Source organism: Talpa occidentalis, unplaced genomic scaffold (genome assembly GCF_014898055.3).
Source record: "Talpa occidentalis isolate TD23 unplaced genomic scaffold, MPIMG_talOcc4v2.1 talOcc4.2, whole genome shotgun sequence".
NCBI classification, from domain to species: Eukaryota; Metazoa; Chordata; class Mammalia; order Eulipotyphla; family Talpidae; genus Talpa; species Talpa occidentalis.
The window spans coordinates 86,347,197-86,366,646 of record NW_023602073.1 but is presented as its reverse complement, the minus strand read 5'-3'; the positions used below and the strand labels follow the sequence as shown (position 1 = coordinate 86,366,646).

Below are 19,450 nucleotides of genomic sequence, written 5' to 3'. Positions count from 1 at the left end.
TGTAAATGTTTTTTCCAACTACAAATCACTGAGCTAAGCCACAGAACTGAAACAGCTGGGCAACATCAAGCATGCAGAGGGTAGCAGGAATATGGCTAGGAAACAACCTTACTGAAAATTTGTTCCTTACTCTGACCTGTCTCATGATTGCCATGTCAGGGATGGAGTGCCTCACCAGAGCTGAAGCAGACATCGTGTTGCTGGTGGATGGATCCTGGAGCATTGGCCGGGCAAACTTCAGAACTGTGAGGAGCTTCATTTCTCGTATTGTAGAAGTCTTTGACATTGGCCCTAAAAGAGTACAGATTGGTAGGTGTGACGATAAAGAAAACATTTAGACATTTTTATTGTGCTCTTTTCTGTACACTAATGTCAGTGGTGTTACTTTAGCCCTTGCTCAGTACAGTGGGGACCCCAGGACAGAGTGGCAGTTAAATGCTCACAGAGACAAGAAGAGCTTGTTGCAAGCTGTGGCAAACTTACCATACAAAGGAGGCAATACTCTCACTGGTGAGTAAAGAGGATGCCTATTAACTCTTGCTTTATTTTTTTTAATTTTTTTTTTTGCGATTTTTTTTTTTAAAGAGTTATTTATTTATTTATACAAGCACTGGGTACAGTCAGAAGCGTGGGAGGGTGAGAGAATTCACCAGAGTCAGAGCGGAGAGCAGAGCAGGCAGACTGACGAAGTACTCTGCTGAGGGGAGCAGCGGGCAGCAGAAGAGGTCTGTGTGCCATGTGGGACCCTCCCCCGGTGGCCGGGGATTGAACCAGCGCTGCAGAGGCTGAGGGCAGCCTCGCAACCCAGCGCTCAACCGCTGCGCCACTGTGGAGGCCCAGATCAGAGCATTTGACTGTTTCATGATGTGACTGATTTTTTTTTAAAAATCCCACTAGGCATGGCTTTGAATTTCATTCGCCAACAGAACTTCAGGACCCAAGCTGGCATGAGGCCTCGAGCTCGAAAAATTGGTGTTCTCATCACTGATGGAAAATCACAAGATGATGTTGAGGGACCATCAAAGAAACTCAAGGATGAAGGCGTGGAGCTGTTTGCTGTTGGTAAGTACTGAAAAGCATAGCAATATTCCTGGGTGACAAACATGCTAAGGATATTTTTGCAATTAAAAATACTTTGTGAAGTATGAAAATATAAACAAACATTTTCCCTGTCACATAATTTATCAAATAATATTTGAGAAAGTTAATTCATTTTTTCTTCTCCTGGTAAATGAGATAAAGCTGTCTTGTTGGGAGAGAAAAGAATGGACCAAGAAGACAGTGTACTATTGATAAGATTCAAGAAAATTCCAGTTTAGTTTTCCACAGCACTGTGTTTATTTTTGATGTCCATTATTTTTCTTCCCAGAAAAAAGACATAATAGTCATTGCCTTGGTGGGAAATTGGTGCTAGAAGCATTTGGAAGAGACTAATTCAGAATAGTCTTCAGACTAGTCTATTTTTGTCTATTTTGTACTGGACATTTATTATTGGAGGATATCATATACATGTTCTAATTAGTATTATGTATATAAGGGTAACCCATAAAACATTTACTTCATTCCACTAAACTTTTTTTTCCCCTGAAAAGTGTTTTAATTTGTATATAACCATTTCTTCCAAGGTATTAAAAATGCTGATGAAGTTGAGTTAAAGATGATTGCAACGGATCCTGATGATATCCATGCATACAATGTGGCTGATTTTGAGTCACTCTCCAGGATTGTGGATGACCTCACCATTAACTTGTGTAACAGTGTCAAAGGCCCAGGTAAGATTAACCCAGGGTTTCCCATCTTCAACACTGTTGATATTTTGGGCCAGATAATTGTCTTTTTGATGGGGGGTAGATTCTTTTGTGCATTATGAGATGATTAGCAGGATTTCTGGATGCCATTTCTAGAATCTCCTGAGTTGTGACAGCTAAAGATATCTTCAGAATTTGTGTCTGCTGGGGGGAAACTGCCCCTACTTGAAACCATTGGTTTAATCCTTGATTTTTTTTTTTTTAATGGTGTCAGACTGAAAATTACTTCTAGCTTTTTTGAGGGCACATTTAGTTTATCTGCACTTGCACTGTTAATCTCCACCCTCAAATTATACATATAAGTGGGGGTGGGAAGGGTGAGAAAGAGAGATGTTTTCTTTTCTAGTATAAAGCACTTCACTCGCTATGTAATTATTAAGTTATTATTAAATGATTGTTCTCAGACTCTTATTTTCTGAAGTTTGGTAACTTTCATTTTTGATTAGAAATGGTAGTAGGGCCTTACATCTGATCTGATTTGCATCAGATGACCAAATTTGAGACTTCACACTTGTAACCCTTAAACGTAAAGAAAAAGTATAATTTCAGAGTTTGAACATTTAGAAATGACTTTTTTTTTAACCAGTGAATAATGTGTAATTTAGAGAAGTTAAATTACTCAAGGTCAACTGGTTAAAGTTTTTTTAGATGTCTTTGAAAAAAATAGCTATTAATAAGGCATTAGCATTTAGAAGTAAAATTGTAGAATCAAATTTGTAGTAACAGAAGGTCATTCAAAATGTTACTATCGATAAACCAGAGACAAAACACAGTAAACCCCCAAAATGAAAGTTTTTAGAAAATTAATAATAAAATTTATAGTCCTTGTTGTAGGAGAAAAATTTCATTAATTGCATGCGGATTATGATAAAGACTAGTCTTTCAGTAATTTGTTCTGGTTTTTGAAAAATTGGAATGAGGGCCTCCCTGGTGGTTCAGGGGTGGCACAGTCTCAGTGCTATCAAGCTATCACCAGCCACTATGCATGAATTCGATCCCTGGCCAGGGAATTAACCCACATGGTGCAGCAGACCTCTCCTGTCTCACCCGCTGCTCCCCTCAGCAGTATATTTCAGTAGATCCGCCTGTTCTGCTCCCCACTCTGTCTCTGGTAAATCCTCTCATCCCCTGCAGCCCTGGCCTACACACCAGTTCTTGAATGCATAAATAAATAAAAATAAATCTTTGAAAAAAAAAAAGAAAACTTGGAATGAGTTTAACAGATAATGTGGTAGAAATGCTAATGCTTTGGGTACTGGGGATACAGTTATTAGAATTTCCTTCTTAAGTTTCTTTCTCCAAACTTTTGCAGATTTTCTTTTTGGATTTTGAGCAATAGACTGACCTTTTCCCTGAAGAAATGGATCATTCAGGAAGCCAGAATTTTTAGGCTTCTGGCTCTGGGTTAGTTGAGAGAGTTGTAGTTTTTAGTTGGAGGGAACTTTGAGCAGGGATAAAAACATCTTTTATCTGTTTTCACTTAGTATTTCTTTTATCAACTTGTAATAGTTGCATTCATTCTAGTTTCCCAGACAGTAAAATTGCTTGATAATTTTGTAGGCTTGATAATGACCTAAGTACAATAAAGGTTATGATACTAAAAATGGAAATGCTTTCTACAGTTTTGGCTTGCAAAGAAGAGAGTTTTATGAGAAGGATTTGTCATGCTAATGGAGTCATTGGTTAATTTTCTTTAAATTATTATTTGGGACTTTTTCTAATGGTCATATTGAGCTTAATATTTCTGTTTTTATTCATGTTTATTCCAGGTGTTATTCTGTATCCATAATTTCACCGGTACTTACCCACAGAAAGCACGATCAAAGAAATATGATATCTCAAATTTTAAAAAATTTTGTTTTCCTCTCTCTGGAATGAGAGTGTGGTTAGCTTCTCTTTCCACTGAACTAGAGCTTGTGAGGGAACTAAACTTGAATAAGAAACCTATTCTGTCCTCACAGAGTATAGGTTTTAGTTAAGGAGATAGGACATGTATACAAATAATCAAATGATAACGAGGGCAATGACTTAGGTAGGGCCAGTGTGATAGAGAGAATGGAGAAGTTGAATTGTCAGGATCCAAATTGTTATTTATTGATTTTAGTACAATGTTAGAGAGAGGAGGAAGTATTCAAAGATGATTCAGAGGTTTTGAGTCTAGGTGCCTGGTAAACTGATAATGCCAAAGGGAAGAGGGGGTCAAGTTTTCATGAAAGACAGTGAGCTAAAGTTTGAATCTTCTGAGGATGAAGAACCCTTTGGTCACCCATGAAGAGAGATCTTATAGCCAATGGGCCTCTGTACAGTGATTCACTGTAGCTACTTAGTAGATGAAAGAATGTGTGTAAAAGCTTGGAATGTGGAGAAAAATACTTTTTAAATCTAATTTCTAATTTTATCACTTTGCTACAATAATATAAAAAGTTATGCATTTTATTTCCACATATAGGTGACTTGGAAGCACCTTCTAACATAGTTATTTCTGAGCGAACCCATCGTTCTTTCAGAGTGAGTTGGACACCTCCTTCTGACAGTGTTGATAGATATAAGGTGGAATACTATCCTGTTTCTGGAGGGAAGCGTCAAGAAGTGAGTAAACATAAATGTCTGTTTTTGTTTTGTTTTGCTGTGTTTGTATTGTTATTATTTGATCAGAGGGAGGGAGGGAGGAGCTCAGGGGGCTGTAAAAATGGTGCACGGGTGAATTGGTGAAGGAAATTTTATGGGGACTATACTTGGGGTGAGGGGATAAAAACCAAACATTGTTTAAAAATGAACAATGATATATATAAATAAAAAATTAAATTAAAAAAGAGTTACAATCTACAACTCATTCCATTCTGATGTTAACATTAGGTCCTCCTCATTGGGGTTCTGAGAAAAATGTTGGGTAGAAGCGAGAGGGATATAAAGAGAGGCAGAACGAAGTCAACAATTGTGCCTTCTGTTTTTTACTAGGCAAACAATTCCATTTGGGCCTAATTAAAGGGAAGAGCTTTGTTTAAATCCTTATGGTTTCTAAGAATTGCAGAATATCAATATAATTTTAAAATTAAAATTGAATTAGAGGATGCTTGATTTATTCATGAGTTTATACTAGAATTGTAGAGTTGGAAGAGAGCATTAAAGATGATCTAGTTTTATCCACGTTATTGTACAAATAAGGAAACAGCAGCTGGGTGAATAAATTATGTGAATTGTCCAAGATCTCATTGTAATCTGGTGGTTTCCAAAAACAAAAGACAATGACCTCATTGAAGTATAATTTCTAAGCTCTTTGCAGTTAACTACTTCATAATTATAGAGAAAAAGAGGGAAGTGTATAACATAAGTTGTCATTATTTTTTATATTTTCCCCTAGTTTTATGTGAGCCGACTGGAAACTAGCACGGTACTGAAAGATTTGAAACCTGAAACTGAATATGTGGTTAATGTATATTCTGTGGTAGAAGATGAATACAGTGAGCCTCTGAAGGGCACAGAAAAAACCTGTAAGTCTGGTTTGAAAATATCCTAATTGTTTTGTTTTTTAAGATAGAGATCACCCATGTGAGATTGTTGTCAGCTTTCTAAATCATTCTTTAATTCGATATCCATTCAACAAGTGTTTACCGAGTGCTCAATAAGAACTCCGTGACTTTTTGCTCTTCTTGCTGCTCCTGCCATGGGATCCCCTGGTGGACTGGGTAGTCATCGCCTTAGATATGTGACATAAGTTAGAGTTACTGACTTCCCAGGGAAGTTCTGTGTGAAACTGTGGAACAAAGATTAGGAAGAGGAGCTGTGCAGAGAGGAGCTATTTCGGTTTCACAGATGGACATGTCTTTGCTGGCAATGAGATCTCCCCTTTTTTTTCTGGCTCTGGCCTTTACAAGAGGAATTCTAATGGCTTTGATTTTGAGAAGAACTTTTAGGAGGTATGTTCTTTGCTCCTATTCGTAATAGGGTTTCTGAGGCCAATTGAAAATACTCTTTCTCCTTCCCATCTTCTTGACTGGGCCCCAAGGGTAAGGGAGAGAGATCACTTACAAGAGAAAGACATCACTTTCTCCAAGGCAAGGACTGGACTCCACTTACTACTTAGGTCTTTACCCTTTGGTCTTTATCTCTCATTTCCCTTTACATTAGACATAAGAGGATAAAATATATTTCATAGTAGGCAAGAAGAATCTGATAATTCCTTAAAACTTTAAACTCAATTTTTGAACCAAAAACAGAAAGCTATTTGGTGTTAAGAAGAGACTGTAAACCTTTTACTCTGCCTCATGGACTTGTTTTCAAGTCCATAAATAACATTAATTGCAGTTATTAGTGTATGTCACTCATTTGAAATTTATTTTTTTTGAAAGAATGATGAAATAAAATGCTGTGATGGTTGATTATGTATGAAATTCTACGTTTGAAGAATGAAAATAGTCACTTTAGATTTGACCCAGAAATGCAGTTGAAATTCTCAGAGATTGGTGTCTATTTTGGCTTTATATGGGCTATTGGAATTCCATTTGCAATTAAGAATGTTTTCCTTTATGAAATAGTTGTAATGCATTCCAGAGTATGAGGTGGCAGTGAACAATGAGAATGGACTTGGTGGTGGGGGTGCAGATAGAGGGGGGATGGAAAGAATTATATTAACTTTGGCTTCTCACAGCAATCCATTCTCTTATGTATATATGCAAATATCAATAATTAAGTAGGAAGCAACCATGAAAAATGAGTCAGAATGACAGGAATTAGACTGCTACCTGCTTTTGCCTGCCAACAGTGCCAGTCCCTGTAGTCAGCGTGAATATTTATGATGTCGGCCCCACCACCATGCATGTGCAGTGGCAGCCTGTGGGAGGAGCTACTGGCTACACCTTGTCATATGAACCAGTCGGCACCAGAGAACCCACAAAACCCAAAGAGGTGGGAGAAGTTTCTTTCTTTATCACTGAATCTTCTTGAGACTGTACAGTTTTAGAGTCTCTATTAAACTGCAATTACTTTAAAAATTTGTTCATCACATTACATACAGAACAGAAAATTAGATCAGTGGCCTGTGACATATTTTAGAAAATGATCCTGAAAAAGAAAATGCAGCTTTGAAAAAACCTTTAAAGTTTGTGCTATAATCTAGTGCTGACAAATGGGCTGTATATGGCTATGCCTGGTAAGGGATATCTTACTTATGATTTGAATGTCTCATTTTCCTTTGTCATGTCTGTATGCAGATGCGTGTGGGGCCTGCAGTGAATGAAGTTCAGCTGACTGACCTCCTTCCCAACACAGAGTACAAAGTCACTGTCCAGGCCGTCCTGCATGACCTCACGAGTGAGCCTGTCACTGCTCGGGAAGTCACCTGTAAGACATTGCATGAGAATTTTTCCTTCACCTTACAATAATGCTCAAAATAATTTGATACTTTGTGCATGGGTTATTACTTAATCACAATCAAATTTGAGACTTAAAATCAATTTTAAACTTATAGCAGCATCTTAAATTGATTTTAGGATATACTTTTTTTCATACTTGTGACCCCTGACATTGAGATGTATCTTGACAATTGATGGTGACTTACAGTTGTTCTTGGTCAGGTGGCAGTCAGAGCATGGGACCAACATGAAAGGTGCATGTACAAGTGATGTTGTAGATTCATGGAATATTATATGTAGCATTGGTGAAATGGGAATGTTGGCTGAATGAGTTTTGGAGGAAGATTTTAGATTTAAGATCCAGATGTTCCAAGTTCCTGTTGAAGTCGAAACTCTATGGCACATATACATGTTTCAGTGAAGGGAATTAACTCAATTGTCTCTTGTACTCTGATCACTGTGCTAGGTGTTGGAAATGCTCCAGTGAATAACACAAAACCGTGCAGAGCACAGGACTCCATGGTTTGCATTTATGTGTATGTTCATCTGCCCCCTTTGTGTTTTGTGCTTGATTTCATTCGTTTAGTTGCTCTTTCTTGAGAAGTGACATGGATTGAAGTTAGCGTGTTTGCCTTACCTAACTGGCAGTTTTTTTTCTTCCATGCCAAGGTAGGCATGCTAGGATAGATGACGTGACATAAAATAGGTGGATCTTATCCTGCATTTCTAAGGAAATTAGAATTAGAAGGAAACTTCAAGAGGACAGAGGAACTAAAACAAAAGCATGATGGGCAAGGAAGAGAAAAACCCCTGTAGGACAAGGCAGTATAAATCCATTGACAACAAATAATCAATCTCTTATATGTTAGACTCTGCCTGGAGGTTTTGAGGAAATGGGTTAGTGGCAGATGGAATGAGTGAGGATCCAGCCAGGGAGGGAGATATGTTCTGAGAGTGCTGGAGAGACCTGAGATTTACAGTGGATGAAAGACAAATGTATCATGGACATAGGGGGCTGACTCTAACAGTGGAGAAAGTGGGTACACAGAGAAGAGAACATTGAAGGAATGGAAGCACAGAGACATGGAAGTGGAGGAAGCACAGAGATATGGAAGTGGAGAGAGATTCAGGAAGAGAGATGTACAGAGTTGAAATGAGAGACAAGGAAAATGGTTAGAGGGTCAGCTGGAAACAATGAGCTATATCTTACATTACAAGGAAAAAATCTTTTTGTTTCTTATTCTCCTTCCATTCTTTTTAAAATAAAGCTTTATTTGACTAGGTAAAAAATTATCACTTGGATTTTCCTCTAATTACTTGGGCTTCTGTGATTTTCTTATAAGCTAATTGAATGTTTACTTTTGGCTCATCTTCATGTTTTACTATTGGAATCATTTATTTTTCTGTCACATTCTTGAGAGCGCAAAAGTTTATTGATTTGGTTTCTCTTAACTCATTTAAATATCTGATAAAGAAATATGAGTTGCACATTTATGGTGAGTTGTGATATATTATCCAGGAATAGCAAGTAAGAGTTTATTTAAATAGAGTGGAAGAAAACTTGACATGTAAATGAAAAGCTAGCGTTACAATGAATAATTGAATATATCCTATTTTTCAAAAGACTTTTAAAGAAGAATCCAGCTCTATCCAGTAAATCATGGCTTTAAACGTCATAACCATTTTTTCCAGTTATTTTGCTAGACACCTTTATGTTTTTCTCAAACAACTTCTTGGCAGCTTGTGGAATGCTTTATAGTTTTGTGGTTGAGAACCAATTCTGGACCTAATAATCACGTGTTTCTCCAGTGCCTTTAGCCAGACCTCGGGATCTGAAACTCAGAGATGTGACCCACAGCACCATGAATGTCTTTTGGGAACCTGTGCCTGGAAAAGTGCGTAAATACATTGTCCGATACAAAACACCTGAAGAGGAGGCCAAAGAGGTAGGTTGAGATTCAAATGGATTAGGAAATATTTGTTTTCTTAATAGGTTTAACAAAAAAACTTTAGCAAATATAACAATAATATGTTTTGCAAATCTTCCATTTTATTAATATAGTGTTGAAACTTGTTATATTAATAAAGCACTTTTTGAACATCAATAATATATTGAACTGTCTTGCATTTTGTTTAGAAATATTTTGCTGTGATATTAATCTCAAAAAATACTCCTTTAATAATAACTTATAGCCTCTAGATAGCATCTTTTCATCCAGATAATTTATCTGATGCTTTGAATTCTATGAAATACTAAAAAAAATGCCATAATGTTTCTAAAAATAAAAGCAAGCAAGGAGATTCAGGAGAGATGAGGGAATCTGTCAGAAAATAGGAGCATAGGATAGTTGAGATGGACAAGGGGAGAGGGTGAGAATGCTGTTGGAAGAGTGCCCTTTAGCAGTGAGCATTTTTATTTTTGAGGTGATGTGGGATAGAGTTGTTTCCATGACAACTGTAAAGTAAATAGGCTTTTCTGCCACCATTAGGATTGCCCTCTCTGATGGGGCACCTGCACTTGTTACATTGTCGTGTTGTTCACTTCTGTGGGCGGTGGGAGGAGTATTGAGATAGTCAGGAAGAGAAGCAGAAGCAGAAGAGAGGCAAGAGAGAGAAGGGGAAAAAGAAAGCCAGAGAAGCGGAGTGAAGACTTGCTGGGGCTTGGAGGCCTCTGGCCTCCTGGCTCCCGGCACCCCTGCCTGCCGTGTACCTGTTTGCCGCACTACATGTAAAGCTCAGTAAAAGCCTAAGAAAGCCACTGAGGTTTCCAGGACTCTCCTTTACCCAGTCTGCTCGGATCATAGATACCCTGCTCTGTGCCCTTCCTGCGCCTACAACAATCCAGTTCAAAATGTGGTTGAATTGAGGGGTTGCAGCCGTGAATGAGTTTAAGACTTGAATATGCTTAGGGGTTTGCAATTGATGTCAAAATCTCAGAGACATTTTGGAAGATAGAAATGGTTTCTCCAAGTTCCCAATTACTGACTAATTATTTGGATTACACAGATGCTAATTTTTATATTTATATACATTCATTTTATGCTGGCTTTCAATTTCTGAGGTAGTACAATGGCCAATGGGTCTCACGGGGTTCTTGTTCATAACATACGAGATAAAGCACTGGAGAACATTTCCAAAAGAGTATAAGGCAGTGATGCAAAGCAGGACAGGTGAAAAACCATATGGTTCCTTGTACCCAGAGGTGGTCACCATTTACCAGAATTTAGTGTCAGGTATAGCGCTAGCACAAATACGTATTTTTCACTTTGTAAACGTTTAAATTTTTTCCAGTTTCTGGATTCTTATGCAAAGTGGAGAACATTGCTTTTTGAATTTTTTGTACCACAGTGTTTATGCTCTTTTGTCAAGAGGTATAGTAAGTAACACAGAGATGTCAAAACTAAACTGTTAGTAAAAACATTCCACTGTTCTGTTATAGGTAGAGGTGGACAGATCAAGGACCAGCACCCCTCTCCGAGACCTCTTCTCACGAACCCTTTACACAGTCAGCGTTTCTGCTGTGTATGATGAGGGGGAGTCTCCCCCAGTGACTGCTCAGGACACTACCCGTGAGTTGTGTTCATGCTTCATTGAAAATCGAGGAATAATACCACATGCTTGTGTGACCAAATTTACTGCATCATTTCATTTCTCAAGGCTTTTTTTTATATTTAATGATGTTTGGATGCATGGATTGTTTTTCACTTATTTTCTTTAGAACAGAGTGTCCCACCTTCTATCTTTATTCCATTTTTTATTTTTATTTTATTTTTTTAAAGATTTACTTATTTATGCATACAAGGGCTGGGGCACAGGCCAGAGATGCTGTGGGTGAGAGGATTCACCAGAGACAGAGTGGGGAACAGAACAGGCAGATTGAGTGAAATACACTGCTGAGGGGAGCAGCGGGTGCTACAGGAGAGGTCTGCTGCGCCATGTGGGTTGCTCCATGACCGGCTAGGGATTGAACTCATACTGCAGAGGCTGTGAATTGCTTCATAATGTGATGCTTAACCCCTTGCGCCACCAGGGAGATACCCTTTTATTCCATTTTTTAAATGATAATTCCTATAGTATTATTATTCTGACCTCCACTGTCATTAATTCATCTTCCAAATACTTACCTGGGATGTGTGTGTGTGTGTGTGTGTGTGTGTGTGTGCAAGAGAAAGGGGGGGGAACATATTCATGTATATTGGGTGTTTTCTCTGGAAAAGATGCATTAGCTATCAAATATTTTTGAGTTTTTTTTTATGTAAAGTGTAGTCAGGTGTAGCAAAATATAATCATTTTGCCTTTAATACATCATTAGTTCATTGTGGAGATAAGAATAATTAATTCACAACACATAGGGAGGTGAGATCAGTGGCACTGATTGTGTGCTAGTGGATTTCAGAGACAGGGGAGCCTTCCACAGTGGGAAGGTGGGGACGGTACAGGGTGACTATCTTAGGTGTCTCCTTTCCTGCTCCATCCTGCTGCTGCTTCTAGGGATGTCAGCTCCTTTCCCTGTCCATGCTACTGCATTATATTTAGCCCAGTTATTATTGCATGGCATTCTTTTACTACCTGTGCTATGTTCTCCTTGCTCCCTTATAATGAAGGCAGAGACATTTATTTTATTCAGCTTTGTATCTCCAGATCTTGGCATAGGACTCAGCACTTAATTGCCTAGTAAAATAGTGGCTAAGAAATTAAGGCTTCAAGTCAGCAGTGTTTTGAACAAATATAATGGGAACAATGAATGTGATTTTAAATTTCCCTATTGGAAAATTTTAAAAAAGGTAAAAGTAGGCAGATGAAATTAATTTTAATACTGTGTTTTACTCAACCAAACAGTTGATTGGTTTTGTAATTTTGCATGTGAAAATAGTACCATTCTTTATCTCAATGGGCCTTTTCATCATAATTATGAGAAACAAATTTTTGATGACTCTGGGTTTGCATGGTTGGCTTTGATAACCAGAAGAGAAATAATTGACAGTAAAAGCTAAAAAAGTAAAATTGATATTCCAAATTGCTACAAACTTATTATTTAGTCCATGGAGAGGCTCTTAATTAAGATTTCAGCAGGTATCAACAGCTCTAGGGTTATTCCTATAACTGGATAGATTCAGTATCGTCTGTGCCACATTATGTTTAAGGTTGGTGATCTATCAAGAAAAACTTACGTGTTTCAACTTTGCTAGATGATACCATTTGGTCATTCTAGATCATAATATTTCATAGAAATTGAAGGTCCATGTACTCTCTTTTGTGCTTGTTTGTGTTGCTCTGTGAGATATTCAAGGTTTTCACTAGATTCTCAAAAAGTGTGAACTGCAAAATTATTAGGAACTCTAAGTTAGAAGAGTACTGCTAAATGGTATCTTTAAGAAGGTATCCTCATCATAGAATACAAAAAGCCTATCAACCGTAAAATGTTTGTAGCTGTTGAAGCTGTCTCATATTTATGCCTAAAATGAACTGAATTGGTGAGATATTTGGCTTCAACCTATGTTTTTGATAGTTTTTTCCACATTCATTAAAATAAAACAAGGAAGTTTTTATTATATCAAATAAAATTTGTAGATAAAATTAAAAAATGGACTTTCATGATAGACTCTGGGTGATTGGTGGCAGGTGCACTGACCATGGCAATACCTGAGTAGGGATCCTTTACTTCTGAAGTAACAACAGTAGTGTAAAACAATGTTACCGCAATTTAAAAAAAAATCATCCTGCCCTTTCTCATGATAGGTCCTGTACCAGCGCCAACAAACCTAAGGATTACTGAAGTAACACCTGAGAGTTTCAGAGGAACTTGGGATCATGGAGCTTCAGATGTTTCTCTCTATAGAATAACCTGGGCACCTTTTGGAAGCTCAGATAAGATGGAGGTAGTGTTAATTCTCTTTCTTTTTTTTAATACCCCACTTCATTATAGGAAATCTTGTTTGAATGCGGGATACCTCTGTAATCAGACAAGTATCCTTTTCTACTGGTAACAATTGAACTCATAGCTGTCATCAGAGCAAGAGGAACATCTGACTAAATGATGTCAACAAACTGCTATCGAATGTATGATGTGTGTGGTGACTTATTTTGTGTGGGTTTTTTTTCCCTTCTTTCTCCAAGACAATCTTAAATGGAGATGAAAATACTTTGGTGTTTGAAAACTTGAACCCAAATACACTCTATGAAGTTGCTGTTACTGCTATCTACCCCGATGAGTCAGAAAGTGATGACCTGTCTGGCAGTGAGCGAACATGTAGGTATCCGCTTTCTAATGGCACATTGCTATTTTAAAATTAATTCAAAAAAAATTGAGCTATAACTATATTAGTAATATTTTCCCATTTTTTTTAGTGCGTTTGATACCCTTAACAACACAAGGTAAGAATTTTTTTGCTGAATTGTATGAATGACCAAATAGTGAATGAATGAAAAACATGATAAAATTCATTGTAAACAGGCCTTCTGCTTTTAGATTATGAGGTGTTGTTTGGGAACTGTTTAAATAGGGCTTTCTTGAAATCTTTGCTTTGCTGTTTTTGTTAAGAAGTTATTAAGTTTCAATGACCATCATTTCTCGTGGGGTCAAAGTTAGTTCTAAACCCAGAAGTATATAATGCTAGTTCCTTGGGAATGATGTTTACAGGAAGAGGAATTTTTTTGTGTATTTACCTTGCTTTTGACAATCTTCTTTCAGCTCCAAAAAGTGGACCAAGGAACCTTCAGGTGTACAATGCAACATCTAACAGTTTGACTGTCAAGTGGGACCCTGCTAGTGGCCGTGTGCAGAAATACAGAATCACTTACCAAACTTCCACAGGGGAGGGCAATGAACAAACGGTAATTTGTTTTGCAAAAACTGTAATTTCGATAAATCTACTCTTTCCTCTTCAAACTCCTTTTATCTCCAGTGTTTATTTAGTGATATTTACTATTTTGGGTGATGCAAATTTTATTGCTTTGCATAGACTTAATTGGCTCCATCCCTAATGAAGGTTCAGTGGGTATTCTCATGGGAGGACAGAGTTAGCCTTCACAGTCACCTCTCAGCATCAGGCATGAGCGTCAAGGCATCTCTATTCCCCTTAAAAGCTTTTAGGACTGGACTATGCACGAAGGTGTCTAGATTTTTGAATATACTTAGATTTTCAATCTGTATCTCTGTAATTTAAGAGATGAAAGTTTGCTTCATACCTTGCTTCACTTCTACGTGAAGCTTACTTTTATTTATTTTAACTTCTTGCATATCATAAAGTATCTCCCAGCCCTCCTATTTTCAGATTTGTGTGCCCGTGACCTAATTCATACTATTTATCAATTTGGTATTTAACCAAACAGAGGTTGCTGAGAAAGGTGGTAGGGCTTTTATTTCTAGCTTTTCTTTATTTATCAAAGCCCTTATTCATCTAACTTGTCTACTTTAGTTGTCAATGTTGGTCTTTGAACTTTCTCCAGTTATGACTTTTATAAAATATGTGACTAGAACTGTGCACATTATGCTAGACGAGGAAGCACCAAGGTTTTTACATAGACAGAACAATGTTTTCTAATTTATTTCAAATACCTCTTTCGGTGAGGTCCGGCATTTGTTTATTTATTTATTTATTTTTTTTGTGGGGGAAGGGGACTGCTGCTAGTTGCTCACATAGCCGTAGAGATACAAAAGGTTTTAGCCTTTGATTATCTAACTTGCTGAGCTCTGGCAAATGTGTCCTACTTTTTATCAGGTTAGAGTTGTCATTCCCACATTAGAGGTAGATGCTGCAGTGGTTAAAGATGTGTGGTTAAAGGTCTGATACTAGCTAGAAAGTGGATTTGGCTGAACCAGAAACTCTCATCCTGAGGGCAACTTTGGAGTTGGTCTCTTGAGGTTTTCATACATAGCCCTAGTTTGGGTTGAGAATTTGTCTATTTTAGTTAAATGGATTATCAATAATAAACTACTAAGTGAAATCAGCTGATTTTGATATAAAGTAAGACAACTTTGACAGACTATTTTATTTATGATTAAAGTGTTTATTGAGCTACATGATGATCTAACTGAGTTGATAATCAAATAGGAATAATGAGCCATGCAAAGAGGAAGCAGATAATTCAGTTAGTACTTACTACATCTAAACGTGAGGGACTGATGCTTTTTTTAAAAAAAGATTTATTTTATTTATGCGTATAAGAACTGGGATACAGGCTGTGGGGGTGAGAGGATTCACCAGAAACAGTGGGGAGCAGAACAGGCAGATTTACTGAAATACACTCTGAGGGGAGCAGCGGGTGCTACAGGAGAGGTCTGCTGCACCATGTGGGCTGCTCCCTGCCTGGCTGGGGATTGAACTCATCGGGGATTGAACTCCATGCTGCAGTGACTGCCAATAGCTTGATAGAGCCACCAGGGACGCCCAAGGGACTGATACTTTAATGTGGGCAATAGAGCTTCTTTTTGTCTGTGCCAGGCCAGGTGTAGGCAACGCTGCAGCAGGTGAAGTTTGTCCTTAGTATTTTTCATCTTGGTGGTGCTGAACCTCCACTGCTAACCTGAGTCGCTTTTACCTTTTCTTAGCTGTTTGTTATAATCAGAAAGAATCTCATAAACTTATCTTCTGGAAAGTATTAGCTGATAATCCCTTCAGGTATATTATTCTTAGGGATATTTGCATCCTGGTTCATGAAATAACAAAAGTTATAAGTCACTAATGCTAGAATTATCTTGGTGAGTTGGGTGGGAAAAGTAGGTAAACAGTCCTCTGCTTACTCATAATGCTAGCTCTACTAAGTGGATATTTCAGAATTGTTAAGTATCTAAAGGTTTGTACCAATATTGATACTCTTGTGCCATAGCCTCAGATATTAAATTTATTGAGATTAACCAATGCAGTTCATTTTCTCATATTGTTGATGACTACAGTGATTCACCGAGGTGTCTTTGGAATTGAGACTACTTGAGTAATGTTTGCTAAGTTGGGAACATCTGTGAGGTAATAGTGCATCCAGCCATCCACATGTGCACTCTCTGTGGGCAGCATGCCATTTTCATGCGATTTTAATTAGTATGGCATAAACATCTGAATTCGGTAGACTGTTAATCAATCATACAAATTTTCTTTCAACAAGATAGCTAGATGATCTTAAGCAATGAATAAAAAACTGTACACAATCAATGGCGAGAACTAAAAAATTCTTCATACCATGATTCTGGTATCATGGACACCACTAGGACCCCCCTCTCTGAGAGTGACCTGGCTCAGGGGTTGGTCACATAGTTCACCCAGATAATGTGCTAGAGAGGCAGTTTTGGCAGGGAAACACCAAAAACTTTAGATACTTTGCTAAATCATTTTAATGTGTTTCTAAAGCAAATAAAAAACATATGTAAAAATGTAAGAATAACAGTGAATGATGTGGCATTCCTAATATTATGCAGTTCTTTGCTATCTTAAATTTCCTTTGTAGTTCATTTATGATTAATGCCTTTTGGGAGAAGAGATCTGTGAAAAATGTTTTGGATAAAATTTCACATTGCTGGCGGCCAGCAAGTCGAAATATCTTTGTGATGTTACCAGTAATATGAGGCTTAGAATCCTTCTTATGATTTATGGTGCATATTTTATATTTCAAATACTACCATAAGATAGATCTTAAGCCTTCACTGTGGTACGTGTTTCCAGATCTTGGCAAGGGTCACAAACAACTCCCCCCTAGAAAGAGTTTTTCTAACAGATTAGTGGGATGGACAGAACAAGGCTTACACGTATCCCTGTTTTACTCAAGACCACCATAGGAGGACGGCAGAACAGTGTGGTCCTGCAGAAACTGAAGCCTGACACTCCTTACACCATCACTGTGTCCTCCCTGTATCCTGATGGTGAAGGAGGTCGGATGACTGGAAGAGGCAAGACCAGTAAGTGAACCCAGACTTCTGTAGTTGCATTAGTAACTACTGTGGGAATGGAACGTATCTTTATCTGAAAACACTAGGTTGACTCAGAGTTTTGCTAGTATTTAAAAATTATGTTATTCTTAATATCCTGTCGTAGCCTATCCTAGCTCTGTGGAGAAAGATATTCTTACTTTCTAGGATAAAAATGTAGAACACATTTGGGACAAATATTTTGTGGAGAGATGAGACACGTGCACCATAGATGATTACATAATTCATTTATTCACTGCTTCAGTAAATATTTGTGGGGTGCCTGCTGTGGGATCCCTGCTAAGTTCTGGGAGCTTGGGGTCTATCAGGAACCTGTGTTTCATGTGTGCTCGCTTGTTAGGATTACGTTGTGATGTGCTTTCTGTACCTTGCAGAGCCTCTGAATACTGTGAGGAACCTGAGAGTGTATGATCCTTCTACCAGCAGCCTGAATGTTCGCTGGGACCATGCAGAGGGAAATCCTCGCCAGTATAAGCTCTTTTATGTACCTACAGCAGGTGGTCCAGAGGAAATGGTAATTATTTCCTATAGTGAAAAATGCATGTTTGTTTATACTGTGGTTGAAATTTTCAAAAGTGGAGTTAAGAGAGTTATTTTATTTGCTTTAGTGCTGATGAAGTTTGTATTCATGTAGTATCACTTGACAGAGGGTTATAGATTGATGATTTAGTGCCCGGTGATAGGGGGATTGCAGCGTTTGGGGTTGAGGAAGTAATCATTCTAGGGAACTCTAAGGGGGGCCTTGTAGAGGGTCTACATAACCACTTGTAACAATTGATATGAGGGCATATCTTTATAGCCTAATATACAATTTTTTTTCTTGACATCGTCTTGACTTAATATCCTGACTATTATATTTGCTCAAAATATTATTTCTTTTATAAGTTTTTCCTATCAAATGCTTTATGTTTTATTAAACTCTTTAGGTACCAATTCCTGGGAATACCAATTATGCCATTCTTAGGAATCTGCAGCCAGATACCCCATATACCATTACAGTTGTTCCTGTTTATACTGAAGGTGATGGAGGACGAACATCAGATACTGGAAGAACATGTAAGTGAGAAGGCGGAAAAATTAAGCCTTTTCATTATAAATGCTATATAATCCCATTAAGAAAATTTGGAAAATTCAGAATGATAGGATAAACCCATAAAATTTATCCATGTTTCACCTCACAAACATCACCAACTGTTAAGATTTTGGTGTATGAAACAACGAATTTATAATGGCATTCTTTTTCTGAAATAATAATTTCAGAATTTATAAATATGGATACAGGCATCAGTAAGTGCTACTTCAGTCATTCTCTTTCACTGCAGTGTTTTCTAATTGGCAATCAGAGTGTGAATTGTTGAAATCTGTTGTGTTACTGATTGTATATTCTCTGGTTTGCTGTTGAAGTGCTTTTTAGTATTCAAAAGCTGTGGGCTTTCACTTGCCATTAACATTTTTAGAAACTAGTATATACTACTCTTTGTAGTATTGTTTTAAAACTTTCATGCACGCTTGCAAATATTTCTATGACTTTAAAAATAAACTTGCTGATGGCTAACAAGAAGCAAGTATGGATGACTTCTTTTGGTAAAAGATTATCGTTCTAGAAAATGATGTTATTGGCTAGAGTGTGGTGTTAACATGTGGATTTAATTGATATGTTTCTCTGAGTCTCTTGGGACATTTCATTGAGAACTGAGTGCATTTCTTATTTCTCCTTTTACCTTTTCTTTTAATCACAGAAGACATTCAGTAGCTATTTATTGAATGAAGAAGGAATGCATAAAAAAGTGAAAGATTGAAAGTAGTTGACTCAATTAGATGGGCTCCAGAGCTGTTTGTCAGTTTTGACTTAGAAGGAATACACTACGCACTTTTTCTTGTCTCTCTTTTCATCACCTGTGTTGGAAAACTGAACTTTCTTTTCCAGCTTCTCTCCCTTGTCCCTTTATGGCCAACCCAGGACTGCTACTTTTACTAGCTGGCTTTTATTGGAAACAAATTTGCTTCCATGTAGACAAAAACTATACTAAATTTGGACTTTAATTTGATCTTATATGTAGATAATCAGAAATTTAAGGAGTATAGTATTTCCTCCTATTATGGAATATAGGTTCTGGAGAAGTGATAATAGAAACTCAGCATGTATAAACTGACTTAAGGAGTATGTGCTGGATTTTCTTTCTTCAGTGGTGAGAGGACTGGCAAGAAATATCCAGGTGTACAATCCTACACCAAACAGCCTGGATGTTCGCTGGGACCCAGCACCAGGGCCTGTGCAGCAGTATCGTGTCGTGTATTCTCCTCTGACTGGCACAAGACCCTCAGAATCTGTGAGTCATTTTGTCATCTTAGAGCTCAGAAAAAAAGTTTTG

The 19,450-nt window shown here is 37.6% G+C and overlaps 1 protein-coding gene across 3 annotated transcripts in view; it reads left to right on the top strand.

Annotated features, from left to right (window-relative positions):
- The window catches only part of COL12A1 (collagen type XII alpha 1 chain), a 115,046-nt gene that overhangs the window by 45,967 nt on the left and 49,629 nt on the right, over positions 1–19,450 (top strand). For all 3 annotated transcript variants that reach the window (XM_054698934.1, XM_054698933.1, XM_054698935.1), the window contains 18 exons: positions 160–309; positions 391–510; positions 898–1,062; positions 1,626–1,772; positions 4,258–4,397; positions 5,170–5,299; positions 6,571–6,713; positions 7,019–7,148; positions 8,969–9,109; positions 10,603–10,728; positions 12,899–13,038; positions 13,277–13,409; positions 13,508–13,534; positions 13,851–13,993; positions 16,919–17,048; positions 17,453–17,592; positions 18,005–18,134; positions 19,266–19,408. In XM_054698934.1, the coding sequence (XP_054554909.1) occupies positions 160–309; positions 391–510; positions 898–1,062; positions 1,626–1,772; positions 4,258–4,397; positions 5,170–5,299; positions 6,571–6,713; positions 7,019–7,148; positions 8,969–9,109; positions 10,603–10,728; positions 12,899–13,038; positions 13,277–13,409; positions 13,508–13,534; positions 13,851–13,993; positions 16,919–17,048; positions 17,453–17,592; positions 18,005–18,134; positions 19,266–19,408 (2,378 nt within the window). The remainder of the gene's footprint in view (positions 1–159; positions 310–390; positions 511–897; positions 1,063–1,625; positions 1,773–4,257; positions 4,398–5,169; positions 5,300–6,570; positions 6,714–7,018; positions 7,149–8,968; positions 9,110–10,602; positions 10,729–12,898; positions 13,039–13,276; positions 13,410–13,507; positions 13,535–13,850; positions 13,994–16,918; positions 17,049–17,452; positions 17,593–18,004; positions 18,135–19,265; positions 19,409–19,450) is intronic.